Source organism: Phodopus roborovskii, unplaced genomic scaffold (assembly GCF_943737965.1).
Source record: "Phodopus roborovskii unplaced genomic scaffold, PHOROB, whole genome shotgun sequence".
NCBI lineage: Eukaryota > Metazoa > Chordata > Mammalia > Rodentia > Cricetidae > Phodopus > Phodopus roborovskii.
The window spans coordinates 17556670-17575641 of record NW_026126567.1 but is presented as its reverse complement, the minus strand read 5'-3'; the positions used below and the strand labels follow the sequence as shown (position 1 = coordinate 17575641).

The 18972-nt window shown below is 39.1% G+C and overlaps 1 protein-coding gene across 1 annotated transcript in view; it reads right to left on the bottom strand.

Annotated features, from left to right (window-relative positions):
- The window catches only part of Vps13b (vacuolar protein sorting 13 homolog B), a 408041-nt gene that overhangs the window by 160110 nt on the left and 228959 nt on the right, over positions 1-18972 (bottom strand). The window contains exon 34 of the mRNA XM_051202586.1: positions 3628-4309. Coding sequence (XP_051058543.1) covers positions 3628-4309 — 682 coding nt within the window. The remainder of the gene's footprint in view (positions 1-3627; positions 4310-18972) is intronic.

Below are 18972 nucleotides of genomic sequence, written 5' to 3'. Positions count from 1 at the left end.
AACAGAAGAGCCATGCATATTTTTCTTATGTGTAAAGTTGCTATCTTAGGACTCCCACACACTAATTGACATGGGACAGATTTCTTTTAGGGATATGGAAAGCGCTATAAAAACTCTGTTTTGATAACTAAACCAGTAACAGGAGTTGTTCAGTTCATCCAAGTGGACCAATTGAAAAGAAATTTCCAAAGTCCAGTTTTGAATGACAATTTCATAAATATTTAATTTAAATTATTTAAAACATTAAGAAAACTAATTAGCATTTTTGTGCATCAAAGAAAAATTATATCTTCAAAAGTCAATAGTAGTATGAATCTGACATGATGCTTGCTCCAGACGCTAATCTAGTGTCTTTGTGCCTCTCTACTACAGAGTATGGGCTAGTTATAGATTATAGATTTGAAAAGGTAAGGGTGGGAAGATGAAGTCTAGATTACAGAATGATGAGACTAGACCTGGAATGAACTGTCTTGTTCACATCTTTTGTAATAATCACAGTTAGTAGATAAGGTAACAGAAACCCAAGGTAGTAAAGTGCCTGTAAAAGATAGTTGCCAACTAAAGGCAGGGTGATAATCAAAGTCCAATTTTCTGCTTTCTAGGTTAGTAATCTTTCTGTCACATAACAATCATGAAAACCATAATTATACACATTTATTAGGGCTTTCTACTTACTAGACTTAATGCTAGGAATTATTAACATTAGTGCCAAAGGACTATTCATAAATTACCTCTTTCCATCACAGTTGCCTGGAATGCGAAGCCAGGTCAGTCACAGTGTGAAGACAGGCTATATTATTTAGTCTTATCATTGGATGCCTTTAATAGACAAATTCGACAGTTAAAAGTTGGAGAAGGAAGCTTTTGTGCACTCTGCGTAGAGAAGGAAGTCTGAAGGAGACAATGGCTCCACAGCTCTCAGCGCACACAGAGGTAGACAGTCTAGCTGCAGAAAGTGGATGAATCTTGGATGTGGAACTGTATTTGTTTCCCACTATAGCTGTGACTTTGGGCAATTACTTCTCTAAGCTTTACTTTCCTAGTTTTTCTGTCTGTAATATGAAACATGACATTCCTCACAGAGTTATTATTAGGGTGAAATAAAAGAATGCATTAAGACAGGACAATTCTTGGCAGAGTACTCAGTGACAGTTATAGTTTTCTTTATTATTTTTTAAAGTAATTGTATTTTAACTACTTGCAGTTTGGTTTACTAATGTATTTCCTCAAAGTGCTAAACTAACTTTTAAGAAATGCGGTCATGTAAAGTATACACTATACTGGCAATACTTAGTTGTAATAAAAAAATGCCGTATTTGGATCATGTAAGAGTCTAAGTAGATGCTGGAAGAAGGCACTCACAAAATACTATACAGCCAACTTTCTTCAAAAGGTTACTCCACTCAAACACAGGCCCATGACCTCCTCTCTAGCTTCATCTTCAGTAATTGGATTCCACAACCTAACTCCAACCCATGAAAGAGATACCTTAATCTTTCCTTGTTCTTTTATTCTATGAAGATATTAAAATCCAAATGATTACCTTTGCTTTGAGCTCCTGTAACTTTGATGAATACAGATTTAGACAAAAAGACACAGACATATGATTTAGGAGTATACTAATAAAACAGATTAAGTTGAACCTATTTCTATGTATTTGGAAAAGTGAAACCCATCATTGGCAGTTTCCATCTATTATTACGGACTATCTACTGTGTGTGTGTGTGTGTGTGTGTGTATAGACACATGCAAGTACAGACACATGCATGTGTATGCATGTGTGCACACCCATGTACAGCATGTCCATAGGTTGAGCTGGAAGTAAGCAAAGAGAGTGATGTGTGATTTTGGTACAGCAAGTTTGGGAAGAGGTGATAGATAGATTTTCCTCCCTTTCAGCTCCTCCCTGTCCCCATTTTCCTGTCTTTCCCAATATGTCTTATCAGAGCCATTGAAGACCCTCCCGATATGAGAGACTGTAGCTCAGTGAGTTTACAGAGGTGCTGGGAATTAAGAATACTATCCTAATCTGTACCAAGTTCTAACCAAGGCTAAGCAGAACTGTAGAGAGGCATCAGTTAAGTATGCAGAAGTCCTCAGATAATACAGTGATTCCAACTAATAGCAGCCCCAGCAAGATCTCCTGTGCCTTGAAGTCCCTATTACATCACAGGCTCTCAGATGGGAGTGTTTGAAGAATGAAGACAGTAGTTGTCAGTTAATATTAACAAATGATTCTCAAAATAGTAGACATGCTTGATTTACCAATAACCATGGTAATAAATACTCAGCATAGCGGATTAAAACTGCCAGTGACTTAACATTCTTTACAGGTGAATAGTTGGCCTTTAGAAGACTAGCTGCCAGCTGGATACCATCAGATAGAGTATTACAGGAGAGACCAGGATACAGTCCTGATGAGAGCCTTTTGTTCCACACCATTCTTAACCTTCTGCCTGCCTTCCAGTCAAGTGCTGTGTAAAATGGTTGTTTTGGGAACACCTGGGAGACACGCCTCTGGGTGATATTGTGAAGACTTTCCAGGGATTTAACTGAGAAGACCCACCTTGAATAGGAGAGGGACTAGAGTGGGGTTTCAAAATTAAAAAGGGAAATACTAGGAATAAAAAGGGGGGAGGAAGAAAATACTGGGAATACCAGCATCCATCTTCTATGCTTTGATTGTCAGAACAGTGTGACTGCAATGTCACATATGTGCTACTATGCCGTTCCAGCCATGACGGACTGACTGTATGTATCCCCTCAAACCATGAGCTAGGGGCCCTTCATTTCCTGAAGCTATGCTTGCTGGAACATAAAATAATTAATTCAATGGCTCTCTTTAATGGGAAGAATTAGCCAGCCTGACCTTCAGGTCAGAGCAGCTCTTCAAATGTCTCACGGTTGGCCTCCATCCATGAGGTGTGACAGCAACATGTCAAACTGTCATGTGTTTGCCAGGTCACAGACTTAGGACTCACTCTCCAGTGTTTGCTGCCAAGTCTCCAACTCTAGGAAAAGGGTCTTTTATACTGTTTGGTTCCATTTTCACTAGATCTTATTATTTAATATTCACACAACTTAACTCTGAACAGCTCGGGCTCCTAGTCCCAACAAGTTTCAGAAAGTCTGTATGGTTACAATAAGATGCTCTCTGCTTGTGAGGAAGGCATGGTAGGGACTGTGACTAATCAACACCATTAACAAGCACTTTTCAATAAAAGTATCTTTAATAAGCCTTGTTGGTTGCATGTGAACTTTATTCAATTGTTGTGAGATGAACAACACTAAATAAGCTTTAATTCTTCCTTTTTGAAACAACTGTACTAATGTGACTAGCCTACCTATGGGCCATTACCAGTGAAAATAGCTATGGTTCAAACACTAGACATTGTAAGCACAGCCAAGAAAGAGCCCATTTCATTAAATTCCTGAGTACGAAAAAGACTGAAATACTTAGACGCACGGTAAGAATGCTGATGTTACATGTTGGTACATTTCCCCAACATTTTCTTAAATTCAATTCCGTTTCAGACATGTATTTACCACATTCTGTGGAGGGGAGAAGGCATGTCTGGTCTGTCATCTGTTTTTATATGTTCACTGAGTGTATTTCAAGGCTCTTACCTGTACATTTGTAGTCAGGGGCGACACCTTTAAGCACAGCATCAAAGACGGATATTTCCATTCTCTGTTTCCTGTGATGACAACTCAGAAGCAGGGAAGGCTGGGATACAATTAAGTAGAGAAATGGATGGAGCTCTAAGTCTCCCGTTCCTCTTCGGCCCGGTTGCCGAACAACAGTGACGCCTAGGGCTTGTCTGGCTGATGACCGTGTGGATGCATGGAGGCTTTCAAGGGACAGAACCCTTCCTTTTTTCCCTGAGGAGAAAGAATTGCTGAAGAGGTCTTCGGCAGTCACCACAGATATGCATGCCTGGTTAGGCTTGGCTACATCGGAATCGGCTTCTGGGAGGTTTAAGGAAGTCTGGCTCGTTTTCCCATCTTCCTTCTTTTCTGGTACTTTGAATTTGGGTACAGCCACGGAGGAATAGGTCATCAGTGAGATCCTACTTGCAGTGATAAATATGTCGAATGGGATGAAGCTGAGGTTTTTCACAATTGATGACTGGTGTGATGGGCGGGCAATGCGGTGCTGACTGGCCCCGCTGCACTGCTCAATTTGCACAATTCGGATTTTAACACTGTCACTGCCGATGCCACTGTCCTGAGCGCCACTATATCGGGAAGACGTTTCAGCTGTGCCTCCATCAAATGTATCCACTTTCTTCTGTTCTTGTTTAGAGATCTTTAAGGAAAAGCAAGCAGATATATATTCACCAAGTGTCACTATACAGTGTTATTCAAACATTTAAAGAAGCTTAAAATGGATCTAGCAAAACTTAAAGCCATAACCACCACAAAAGTTCATGAAAGCCCACTTAAAAAAAAAACAATCACATAAAAGAGGGAGCCATTATTGGTTTGAAGAGAAAACTGAACCTAAAGAAAGGTCTAGAGACCTACAAGACTGCCGCCAACTAACAATTTGAGCAACCGTGGAAAGGCTACCATAAATGCCCTTCCCAGATAGTGAGATCAACAGTTAACTTATCCACCATCATGGAGCCCTCATCTAGTACTTGTTGGAAACAGAAGCAAACACCCATACCTAAGCACTGAGTCGAACTAGAATCCAGATGCAGAGGAAGAGGACAAGACCAGGTTGCAGAAACACATAGAGACAGCTGACCTGAACAAGGAGAAGTTAACGGGCCCCCCAGATGATAGCTGGGAAGCCAGGATGGGACTGACTCAGGCCCCCCTAAATATGGGTCTCAGCCAGAAGGACTGAACAGTCTAAGGGACCTCAGACAGTGGAACCAGGATGTATCCCTGGTGCACAAAAGGACCTTGTGGACACATCCCCCATGGAGGGACACTGCCTTAACCTAGAGACAGGAGAGAAGTCCTAGTCCCTACTTCAAATGACTTAGATTTACATGACTCCACCTGGTTGGCATTGCCCTACATATGGAATTGGGGTGGGGGGAGGGGAGGAGAGGGTGTTCAGGGTGCATGTGAGGGGGCAGAGAGGGTAAGAGAGAGGGAGGGATGGAGGGAGAGGGAACTGGGATCGACATGTAAAATAAAAAATAAATAAAAAAAATCACTTCATAATCCAAGGTTAATCTTTTTTTGTTTTTTTCCTTTTTGAAAGGGTCTTCTTCCTTGGCCTGGGCTAGCCTGAAACTATGCTGTCCAGACTGGCAGGGAATTCATAGCAGTCCTTATGCTTCAGTCTCCCAATAGCCAAGATGTCTGACACCAATGCCAAGAAATTCCTGAGACCAAACATCAAATGTGCATTTCCTTCATTAAAATGAACTTCTGAGTATCAGTATTTCTCACTTTATATTACTACAATAAATCAGACTTTAAAAATAATAACCCAAATAATTCCTTCAGCAGTCTTACAATAAGCTTCCAAGTAATATAATAAATGATTCCAGACACCAATCAGAGTTATCATTAGTGAACACAGATTCCACATGCACTCTGATTTTCATCCTTATTATAAAACTCATTTATATGTTTTTGAACAGTTAAAAAAAAGAGAGAAAATATAAGAAGTTCAGACTTTGAGGGCAAAGATTATCAAATTAAAATAAATGTATGTCATTTAAAAAGATGTTACTTTTTCTTTTTCTACAACAGTACTAGGGAAGGGGTAAAGGAGAGTCAATAATTCAGTGAGGAAAGCCTTTGAGGGTAGCTTTTCCCTAATGCCTTCCATTAAAGACTCCCTGTGGTGAAGAAAGGACAAGTTGGTGGCAGCAGATGGGTGGAGTTCCTCTGAGACCTTCAGCTTCTCCTGGGATCCCCTAAGTATCTAGCAGGCATTGGGCATTTCATTTGCTTCTCTTTGAAGTGATACAGACTAATCCATATAAACATGGGGAATCCATGAAAATAAGAAAAGGAAAACAAACCTTCCCTATTCCCACTGCATTAGCAAGTATCATCAACAGTATTACTTAACATTCAGTTATTTCTTTCTGCTACTTAGACCCCTTTGTGGTTATAATCATATCGAAGAGCCAGATTTGAAACCATTTCTAGACAAGGTACTGTCCTTGTAAGTTGCTTTGCTTCTGTGGCAGAATCTTGTTATGTAGCCCACACTTGGTGTGAGCTCTCTGTGGTGCCAAGCTGACCCCAAACACACACACACAGTCTCTTCCTCTTCTGCCTTAGCCTCTTGAGTGCCACTTTGAAAAGTTGCATAGCATTTCATTTAATGTTAGGAGGTTTTTTGTTTTTGTTTTTTTCCCCCCCAAATGATTCCTACATAATTTGGGCTTTTAATTCTTGCCAACAATCATCTATGAGAAGTGATAAGAATTTTTAGGATAGGTTCCCAGAAGTTAAACTACAGGTAAGTATATGAAAACCTGATAAGTTTTTGAGTATTTCCAAACACCTTTCCAAAAGGACTGCACTAGGGTCCAAGGCCACTTGTGATGGAGAAATAATGCTAAAGCACAGTGTCACTAAGTGTTACTCCATAGTTTGTCAAATGCTACAAATTACTGTAAGCTGATTGCCAGAGACTCACCGTTCAAGTGTTAAATAACTAATAAAGATGTGAGGAAACACTTCGGAGAGGTTTTCCAACAACATTTATCTTGATTCTACAGAGCCGAGAAACACAAGACCATTGTCTGTTTGGAGGGCATGGAGTTGCCATAAGTCACTCTATCTATTCTGTGCTCTTATCTTGACCACAGCACCTCACTGTGCTGGCCACGGCCCTCAAAGTGTCATCCATCAACACTTTCTTCTTGATGATCGTAGTACTTCACACAATTCTCCTACAGCAGCAATTTTATCATGCTAAAATGTTCCATAGTATTAAGTCAGATAGTGTTAGAACAATATGATTAGATGATGGGACTGCATACAAACCAGAGCTCCCACAAAATTATGGGACTGAAAAATTGCTGTTTCATTGTGATGTCCTGGGTATGCTAAGGCAATTGATTTCCCATATTTATGTGACATTAGTATAAAGAAGCCTGCTGTACTGTCAGTCACATAAAAGTACAGTATATTACATAAGATTATGCTTCACAGCATACAATACTTGATCAAGTGACTATGTCACTGTTTCCACTATATTATGTTTTATACCCTGGGTTTAGTATGTATCCCTGATTACAAAAAGGTTTATGGTAAACAATATGCTTTTGTGCCCACAGTGGCATTCTATATCTTGTATATAGAATATATATATCTTGATTGTATTATTTTCTCTTATGCTGGTTAGTCATGCCTCTAAAGCAATGTGCTATTATACACAACACATAATGTGCTATTACATACACGCAGACACACACGCACACACTCAAACTACAGGTACACAGGCTATACCATCCAGACTGCTATACATTCATACTACTATAAGTGTCTAATGGCACACATACTTCTCAGACTATTCTCACAGGTAAGTGACAGTGATACATAGCTTTATATGGACTTTGGGGTCAGACAAACCTGAGACCAAGTCTAACATTATCTAATTGTAGGGCTTGGGACAAACTTGCAAACCCCTGGAAGGATATGCAGAAAATAAGAGTCAATTATTCCCCACAGAGTTGGTATGAAGATTTGGAAATGTCATCTACCTTGAGCAGTATCAGTACACGACACACAGAAATTACCAAAAATGGGACAGCTGCTATAGGTCTGTGCCTTTTGCCAGGTGAAGAACTCCTAGATTATATGATCTCTGTCTACAGGAGTAGGAATATGTCCTCACCACACTGAAGCAGATCCACCAATGTGCAGTGGTAACTGTTCTTCCTACACTAGTAATTGAGAACAAATCATGTAGCAGCCAGAGATAACTGTTCAGATGCGAATACATGTGTGTGAAGACTTGACTTCCCAGTATTGAGCTCTGCACCCTTTCATGGACTCATCCATGACGCCTGTGGGGTTCAGCTTCCTTTACACGTGAGCTGAACACACTATAAGGAATCCTCTTAGTCTTTGGATGGACTCCTTCTCACATTGGAGTGTTAAAGGCAAGGCTGATACAGCACACCAAATGGGGTGATATACTGAATATAAGAATAAAGCACTTCATACAGGTAAGTGGAAACAACCCTCTCTTTATTAAAATATCTACAGCCCTTGAAGGTACAGCTTAACTTCCTTTCAAGCTGTTTAATTTCTCATACTATATTATGTCTCAGAGATCGAGAACAAGTGTGTTTATTGTTTGCTACATATTAGATACACTGTATTTCCTAGGTAATATCATCTTTTGAGGAGAAAGTATTGCTATTCCCATCCTACAGCTGAACAAACTGAAGCTGAATGAGATCACTCACTAGGTCATTCCGGAGAAAGCTGGCAGTTTGTGAGGAAAAGGAAATACCTTGTTAATATTCTTGGTTTACATGAACAAATAGACTTCATTTAGGAACTAAGTACAAATAAAGTCACTTGTTCTCAAGATAACAGATTAATTTTAAAGCATTGTGTCACTAAGTCATGATTTTCAAATATATCTCTAAATACATCGCCAACTATAAAATTTTAAAACGTTTGAAAAAGTGATGTAAGCACTTAAGTAATCCAGGATTATTGCCCACATTTCGAGGCATTATTAACTAAGTTTTATATAGTTTAAGTAAATCTGCAGGTTGGGATCCATGATAAACCCCAAACAAGAGTTCATGCCTCATCAGGTGTTTCTGAATCTCAATCAGGAAACTCAGCTACAGTTTCATACCCCAGGGTGCAATGATTATGACCGCAGACTTTGCTTCCGATATGTTTAAAATCTAGTCTCTCTAAACAAGTGTTCCTATAGGTGTTACCATGAAAACAAAAACACCCATGATGTAGGAAAGGTAAGGAAAGTGAGTGTCCAGTCTGCATGGGGAATTACCCATCAGGCTCTAGCACATGTCACTTAGCTCACCAGGATGCATGGGTCACTGAACATAAGTTGAACAGTGGCTCATCCTACTTACTACTGACCATTAATGGAATTTGAATCAGTGACCTGGAGACTAAAGATTGGCTCTCCTTGGAAGAAAAAGAGAAAAACATTTCTCAGTCTCAGAAAACTATTCCTCAAAATGGAAAAGCCTGGAGTTCCTCCATTTTTCTCAACTTCCAAATTATTTTAGCATCACAATAAGGTGACTATTGAGGCATGTTGGAAGATCCACACATTTGTCCCCAGCTCCCCATAGATTTATCTGTCCAGTTAAGGAAGTTCTAGCCCAGTGTTAAGAACCACGTTATGATTCATACTATGTATGGGGCCCTAAGCTGGTGCATCACCAAATTTACCATTCCTCCAAGGTAAATAAAAAGTTCACAGTGTAATCAGTCTCAAGATAACTTGTGCTTTGTTAGTGCAGAAGGCGACTGAGTTTTCAAATACAGCAGTCTCTGTGTGCGGCATGGGAGTGGAGTGTGTCGCCCTGGGCAGCGCTGTTACCTCAGCTCTTCTGCTCCTTACTAACTTATTTAAGATGGACAATAAAAGTTTGCTTTAATTAGCTACCGGGGTGCATTAACATGATCACGATTAAACCATAAAAACCAACTGTACATAACTCGGGTCCCCTGTTCCATATGTTCTGAGTTATTCTGTTTGAAAATGTACTTTGCGTCCCTTTTAAAAGTTCGACCTTCTGCTTTCAGAGAATTAAATGCATATTACTGTAGTGAAGAAGATAATGTTTCAGACCTCCAGGCATATATTAAACACACTGGCAGCACTTGAGACAAAATGCCTTACTTATTAGATACTTCCTATTCTAAACAGTGTCATCAAAGGCTAAAAACAAAATCCATATAAAAGCTGCACGATGCTTCCACACAGAACCTGTGCCAAAATCCCGTACTTTCGGCTAATGAGGAAAGGATGTGTGCTCTTAACATACGAATGTAAGATTTTCCAAGCATTCACTTTAGGAAACTAGACTATTGATTCCATATGGGTTATGTTAAATGAAACTGTATTGGTAAAATAACCTTTAAGATATCTGGCATGATAACAATAATTAAACAATATTCCAAAGACTAAAACAAAAGGGAATTTGGTTCCACAATGGCTAATTAAAATAAAATGAAAAAACACAGCATGCCATCCATCAAGATAAATTGTTATTGTTTAAGAACTTTTAAAAATACTGTTAAAATATACTTTTAGATAAAATCTGAAAGAGATGGAAAAATATTTGTGGCTTAAAAATGGATAGTTTGGTGAAGAAAAAAGTATAGGACTCTGAAATTTTATGTGGAGATAACAACTTTAAAGCCTTGAGCACAAGCAGATGGTGCTTAACTCACAGGGTTCTACAGTTTCACCATCGGTGGGTTTCAGTGTGAGAAGGTTTTCAATAGCTAGGGAAACATGTCATGCTGACGGTTTACTTCTCAGATGATTTCAATGCACTTCCCCATCTCTTCACAGCTATACATTAGACAAACAACTAGCACCATGGAGATGGCGCTGAAAGGTGGAGTAGAGCTGGACCTAATTCACCTTCTTAATGTACCGAGATTGGTGAGTTTTTTAGTTCAACCCGGGGTCTGTTGGGACTCACGGTGGATGCCTCCGGAGTAGTGACTCAGAGCACACCTGGTCAGGGGACAACAGCAAAGAATGAAGCAAAGGGATTTCTCCTTATGCTAACTAGACACCTGTCGGTGGCATTTTGGAATAGGAAAAGAGAAGATAAGATACATTGAAGCTTCTTGCTCAGTAGTGTCAGCCCTAGCCAGGTGTGGTGGCATTTTAGTGCATTCCTGACATCCAGGAGGTGGGGATACGAACACAGTGAGTTTGAGGCCAGGATGAGACGGTGGGTCACACAAAAGTCCAAACAAAAATCGACACACACACACACACACACACACACACACACACACACACACACATACACACTCACACACACCATCTTGATTCCCACAAATGTTATGAGTATGTGTTAAATATTTTACATGAAGAAATGTGAGGATAGAAAACTCGAGTACTGTAAAGGCCTATAATAACTTTTGCCGAGACTGATGACAATGAAGGGATATTTAGCTTTCATTCTCATCACTGTTACACATTTCCCAATCCAATGATCACGACACGGCGAGTGAAAGCACGTCTGAAGACAGCCGGGTGCAGGTGCACATGCCTACGACAGGACGTTGCCGTATGGTGACTGTGGGCGTGTGGCACAACAGTGACACACCCTTCAGCAGGCAACAGTCAGACTTGACCTTGATCAAAATAGCTTTTTCCAATTATGAGTTCATTTTCCACATCTTATAAATTATAAGAAAGTCAAGTGTAAAACCACAGAATCAAAGTCTCAACCACATCTGTGTATCACTGTGACATGTGTCCTAATTTTACTGCCCTGACTAAAACTTAGCAGTGCCTCACACAAGTAAACATCATGTCTGCCTTACAAAGTCAGATACAGTTAAAAGGGAGGAGCGGTTACAGCATACTGAAATTACAAATGAGCGTGTTTATAAACTTGAAAAGCTCACGTACCTCATTATCTAAATATTTATGGACTGGTATGGCATGCTGGGTCTGGAAGAGGTTGTAACTGGACTTTAATGCAAAGATTGCCTACACTGGAAAGTTTATGTAAATAGCAAACTGTATGCATTTTATCAAGAAACAAGAGTTTATTCTTATACTTCCAATTTCTAGTATCAGTGAAAAAAAAATATTCCAGGTGCATTAGTATTGCATCTTTAGTGACATGCTAGGTGACATTTACCCTTCGTGTATTAAATGTATTTGTGATACTGGGGGTTGAACCCCGGACCTCACACATCCTAGGCAAAATGCTTTACCACTGAGCTATAGTCTCACCCCAGTACTATAGTAACTAAAAAGGACAGGACAGGTAGACTTTAATGTGAAAAACTTCCTTCAGTGAGCTCCATCAATATTTAAAGTAAACTTAAGCTTGGGGTGGTGGTACATGCCTGTAACCCCAGCACTTGGAAGGTAAAGGCAAGAAGATTCAGAGTTCAAAGCCATCTTTGGTCTTTAGCAAGTTCTAGGACAGGCTATGGCTACATGAAACTGTATCTTAAACTATAATAAAACTGAAACTTAAAAAAAGAATCAAGGTATAAACTTGAATATTACAGAGTACAATAAAACAAAGGTTTTTTAATGCTTTATTTTCTCCAAGCCAAAGTTATACAACATCCCACACAATGACAAGAACGTTCTCTCAACAATGAGGCAATGTCCTCAAACAGAGGACAAACGATCCTCACTGCCTCTAAACAGACAGCAGTGGAGAGCGCCCGTCTCTGTTTTCCCTTTCAAGAAGTAGCATTCCCGGTTCTTTCAAGTAGTATTGTTGGCCACTCCTGCCTGCTAAGTATTAATTCAGATCATCACATTTCACAACACTCTTGTACTAACTTGAATTTTACTACAATGTGTGTTCTAATCTAAGTTGGTAAATTAGGAAAGGGGGCCAGGCCTAGTGTTAACTGACTACAATATTAGGTAATTATTGGTGTTGTTTCAAAATGTTAGACTAGAAAGAAAAAAAGAATGTGTAACCCACCCACAGAGAGGCACAGGTCACTCAACATCTCCCTGTCATGGCAGTTTCCCTTTACGCATAGGCTTCCACAGCAGAAACTTATTTTCAGAGATTTCTAAGCTCATGAAAAAAATTACTACTAAGAAAATCTTTGCATTATGGGGTTTGAACTCAAGGGCAGCTCTCATTGTCTCCCTCTATGCCACTTACATTTATAATGAAATCACAACAGGTTACTCCTTGTATGTGGACATAATTATATTATTATATTCTGAGTTTTCATTATCTCAGGTTTTAAGAACACAAAACAACACAGCCTGGCACCTTGACACAGATGGGTTCCCATCAGGAACAACCAGGCTTAGAAAGTCTCATGACGTTAATTCTTTAAAAGTGGCTACTGTGCGTACGAGGCATCTATTCTTTCTGCTGATAACATCTCAAGCTCCTTCCACTGATGTCAATGTGGAAAACATTTTGTCCCATTGCCGCTTAAAGATCTACAATAGGCTTAAGTCAGCTGCAAGGGCTCATTATATTGGGCTTTACACTGGTGTCTGTTTCTCATAGAAAGCTACTCAGAGACTGACTTAAGATGGGCTCCTCATAGCTGCTCTGATTTTACTAGAAACAACTGCATCACATCAGCCACTCTCATAAATTTGCTTTAAGAAGGAATCAACCATAACCCTGAAGCAGATGAAAGTTTACTAAGCCTATGTACTCTCTGTAAGAGTCAAACAAAAGTATGTGTTTAGCTTCTGCAGCAATGTAGGAGACCAGCTATTAACTATTTCAACTAAGCTGAACCTGAAGAAATGTCTACCAATAAAATGTACATAAATTCTTATCTGATTATGTGAATCATATATAAGTCTTTAAAGAAATGACACAATTCACAAAAATGAAGCAAAAAATTAGCATGCTTTAGAGTGAATTTCTCCCTATGTACAGAATGAGTCAAATGAATCAAGCATGTCCACAGTTCAATGTACCCAGCAGCAGTTACTGCCTCTTGGCAGAAGACGACTTTTGTTACCAGTCTTTTCCCCAAATAAACTTGCTTCATTCAGTTAACTCCTTTTTTTTTTTTTTTTTTTTTTTTTTTTTTTTTTTTGTAGCTCAACCCTCAGTGTTCTCTTCCTGACATACTGAAATCCACTTTGTAATTGCAAAACAAAGGGGCTGCTTCCAGCCTTCACTGGCTACCCTAACTTCTTAATAGCAGATCCAATGTGAACTGAACTAAGGCCACATGTTTTTCTCTGTCATATATTATTGATACTTTGGAAATAAAATATGTAAAAGTCAAGAAATGTAAAATAACCAAGATAAGAGAACATTTACGTCTTACTGCCAGTTCTACTGCAATAAAAAAATCGGTGCTTTCTTCTTTGCCTTTAAACGAAAACTTCCACACAAATGTAACTGTATTTGAATCAGGTAAAAAGTTCAAAAGGTAGCTCTACCCAGTTTGATTCAGCTCATCAGAAGTTCTTCATATTATGGTTTACTTTAAGTAGTGTATTTTTGAGCGCTCTACCTTTAAATCTGGGAAGGTAATTTTCTGCATAGTTATTATAAAAGTAATTGGACATGTACCTTAAGTTTGGACGTTTGTCACTTTTTGAATAACAGTGTAAAAGTTTCATTCTCAAAACAAAAGAAGGGAGGGAGGGAGAGAGGGAGAGAGGAAGAGAGGGACGGAGGGGGAGGGAGGAAGGAAGGAAGGAAGGAAGGAAGGAAGGAAGGAAGGAAGGAACGAAGGAACGAAGGAGGGAGGGAAATCCGGTACTGGTTAACTGTGTCTCCTAAGCAGCTGGGAACAGACTCATTTACCTGCCAGAAAGCCTGGCTAAACCACATTTTGCATTGTCACTCGAGGTTTCTACTTGGATATTGCACAATCAATGCCAGAAACAAATAATTACAACATCAGTAGTCAGTATCACTTTCCCTTCTCACCTTTCTATTATTCACCCCATTCAAAAGACTCAATTATAAAATATACTCCAAGGGCACTCATCAAATTATGAATATTATCTCTACGAGAATAAAAGGTCCATAAAAATGAAATTAAATTTGTGGTCCCCCTCCCCCCCAACTTTATCAGCAGCACATGAAACAATGTGTTACAGAGTTAGTGTTCATAAACGTCTAATGAATGTCTCATAAAGGGAACAAATGGACCAAGTCATTAACAAAGAACCCATTTGGTCACTCAGAGGGTAGTTTAAGTGGAAGTCAGCGATCGCCATCTTGCCTAGAGACAGTCGTTTACTAAAGATGCTTTGTGGACACATCTGAACCAGGACTGAAGAAGGGAGAGAGGACTCAAACTGTTGAGACAGTAGGGCACACGCCCAAGCTGAGGGAACCACAGGGACAGTAATTTAGAACAGGGCTAAGCATCTAGAAAAGCAAAACGTCCCTGTAGCTCAAAGGGGAGAGGTCTAAGAATAATGGAAGATACGTGGGTAAGACAGCACCAAGCAAGACTCTAGGCGACAGGTTTAAAAATGTCAGCTCTTATTGGATGCCATCTAGGCTCACAGCATGAGCCTCTTAGGCACACCATTCAGCATGGCCAGAGGCACTTTTTAAAGCAGTTTCTAATGCCTGTGTCTGATGTCTGAGCCAGAGCTGAGGTCCAGTGATGAGTATCTAGCAACTTTCACGCCCACTACCGCTTGGGAAACACTGTCCTGCATGAAGAAGAATATAAAAACTTTCTAAACAAACCAACATATGAGAATGCTTGAGAAAGTGGTAATCATGTGTAGAGGGCCTGTCTCTGCCTCCAGAGTGCTAGACTAAAGGCGTGCACCACTACCACCCTGCTAGAGGTTATTGTTTTTAGAATATACTCCATATATGTTTCTATTCTTGTTTAAGATATTTTTGAATATTGATATAAATTCAAAGTTATTTTTATTATACTGCATTTATGTTTCTATTCTTGTTTAAGGTATTGTACCTATGCAGCTCATTTAAAAATGTTAAGTTCTACTCCTAGAAAGCTATTTTTGGTAATTAGGAAACACAGGTTAGTAGTTAGTCATCAATAACAGTTAAACTTGTAGTCCTGTTAGGTATGCTTTTTCAAGGTTAAACAGATATATTTTAGTAGACAGGTGGTCTACTTCAGAGACATACAGAATATGACATTTAAAATGCCTTAATAGCTTAAGGATTTAAGGATTTTCATGACAGTGAGACAAGTCTGCTCCTGGCAGCACCAATTTACTTCAAAAAAGATGATGGGCACCAAAGAACCTACTATGCAATTTGCTTTTGTTGTGTCAAAGTTAGCCAACTTTGGCAAGAAGCTGCCCAGTGCTTTCTAAAGGAACAAACAGGACACAAAAGGAAGCAACTGCAAAATTTCTGCTTCACAGAAAATTTGGTCAGATATTCTAGGCCCCAATTTCACAGAGTAACCAGCTGTCTCTCACTTCTGTAGTTTGGTAAGTTGTTTGCTCTGCACTTCCTGTTTATTCAAGTAATATTTTACCCTAATTATCTTATCCTTCATGGGCTCTGATGGGGACTGAAGACTGGATGGTCATAGTTTTACAGTTTTCCTGGTTACCAAATTCAGAAGAGAGACTTACGTAAGAGATATAAAGTTTATAAGGTTGAGAAACATAAAAGTTTGAGTTGTTTATATAAGAATGTATTTTAAGGTCTAAAGCAATATTTATATGATGGTAATACAAGTTATGATAAAATGTGGTTTAGGTTACTCATCAAGATAGGATAGATAATAGAGTATATTCCCAGAAATTGCCAAGCACAGAAGGATTAGACATGGCAAATGTAATTCTCACATGACACTTGTTCCTAGGATATATAGTTTTACTGTGTTGGAGTTAAACCCTTCTTTCCTTTTTGTTTACACAAAAGGTGACTGTATGTTTACACTGTGAAGATGAGTCTTTGTCAAGGTGCCTTCTGATTGGTTTAATAAAGAGCTGAATGGCCAATGGCTTGTCAGTAAAAGGTTAGGTGATTAGGCAGGACTTCTGGAAAAAGAGAGAGAGAGAGAGAGAGAGAGAGAGAGAGAGAGAGAGAGAGAGAGAGAGAGAGAGAGAGAGAGAGAGAGAGAGAGGACTCTAGGAAGAAGAGAGGTGGAGATGTCAGCCAGACATGGAGAGGAGACAGGAGGTGCAAGGTGGAAGGAAGAGGTGATGCCACGTGGGAGAACAGAGACTAAAAAATATGGGTTAATTTAAGGTAGGAGATAGAGTTGAGCCTGAGCTAAAAGCAAAGCTGTCATAATTAATAAGTCTTTGTGTCATTATTTGTGAGGTGGCAGCCCAACAAAAAATATGACTACACTAGAGTCCCACTATTTAGTTATTATTGTTTTCTATTACATTTATTATTGAGATAGAGCCCCATTATTTAGCTATATAGCTCTAACTGTCCTAGACATCACTATGTGAACAAGACCAGCTTCAAACTCAGATTCACCTGATCTGTTTATTGCACATTGGGATCAAAGGTGTGTATCTATGTCTTGCAAATATAATAATAATTATTTCTGAGTGACAAATCACAGATGTTTTGATGTATAATAAAATTATACTCATTAACGTATCCAGTGCTTGCTCATCTATAATTCTTTTGTGATTGGACATCCAAATTTTATTCTCTTGGTTATTTTGAAATATGCATTATTACTGAATGCAGTTATTCTTCTGTGGAACAGACCTCACAATCTACCCAATCCAATCTATCAGAAATTTTCTACATTTTACTCAACAACTTGCAATTTCTTTTCCCCAAGTCCAGCATTTGCTAACCATCATGTTATTCTCTACTTCTGCAAGTTCGCCATTAGTAGATGGAACATACAAGTGAGATCATTCAACACTGGCCTTTCTGTGTAGGACTTAATTCAGATAGTAAATGTTTTACATTCATTTATATGTGTGTCATAAAAGGCAAGACTTTCTGTTTAAGGCTGAACAGTATTCAATAGGACATAAGTCTGTCCATCATTCTATCCACACATACATATACACATATTTATTTAGTGTGTGAGTGTATATATATCTATCTATCTATCACATTTTCTGCACCAATTCATTTACTGGCTAATAATTTACATTGATTCAATATTGTGCCTAGAGTAAATGATGTTATGAGCACAGGACTGCAGCTGTCTTCTCCACATTCTAACTTAGGTTCCTTTAGATACAAACCTACTACCATGGCCACACAGAAGTTCTACCGTATCATTTCAATGGTGGCTATACTCAGTTACATTCCTGCTGATTGTGCATAGGAGTTTGCTTTTATTTGCATATTTTTCAACACTTGAAACTTTTCATACAATTTCAAAATATGTGCTTTGAGATAATTCATATAATATTAATCTATTTAAGGTATATGGATGGTTTTCCAGTAGTCAAGAGTTATGCTACACATCCTAAACATATGTATCTACTAGCAGTCACTTCACCTGCTGGGTCACCTGCCCTAGCTAACTAGTAACTTTTGTCTCTACACATTTGTTTGATACAATTTATGTAAACAGAATCATAGCTCACATCTTTGGTACAATATTGCCAAGAGTCACCCATGTTGTAACATGTGATTCATTGTTTTATTTAAGACCAAGAAGTATTCTATTACATGGATATTTTACATTTTACTTAACCACTCATTGACTTGTAGACATGTATTGCTTCCTATTATAAATAACGATGATCCAAATACTTCTGTATGCCTTTGAATGGACATCTTTTTGTTTTTCTTGCTTACATATTTAGAAATGGAATAGCTGTGTACCATAGCAAGAAGAATTCAGTTTCCATTCTCGCAATTCTTGGTGGTCCCAGCATCTCTAACATATTGTCTAAACTTGCCCCCTGTATTTCTGCCTGTGGTCAAGCTAGTGGGTGCAGAGAGGCAGCTCGCTGCAGATGACAATAAGTACACCGACTGGCCATGAGGCTTTTTTGATCATTTGATTTGCTTGTGGATGAAGCTGAGTAACTGCTGCAAGGAAGCAGCTTGTGCTCAAATGCTGATGTGTCTCCTACGGCAAGGCCGCTATCTGCTCTGCAGCTACTCCTGGCATCGTCCTCACCTTTGGAAAGACAGACGTAAGCAGCTCCCTTCTGTCAAAAGGTAGGATCCAGGTCTTTTAAAGTTAATTGAGTGTGCATGCATGTGTGGGGGTGGGAGGTAGGTTCTTTCCTGCCACTGACGTCTTTAGGCCTCTGCCTTCTAAACTGCCTCACCTGCCTTTCAGACTCCCCTCCATTCTCAGTGCTGTCAAGTCTATCAGACGCCGATAACTCATTTCATGTCCTTCCCATTCCCTGCTTTGCCTGAGGCAAGTCCTGTCCAA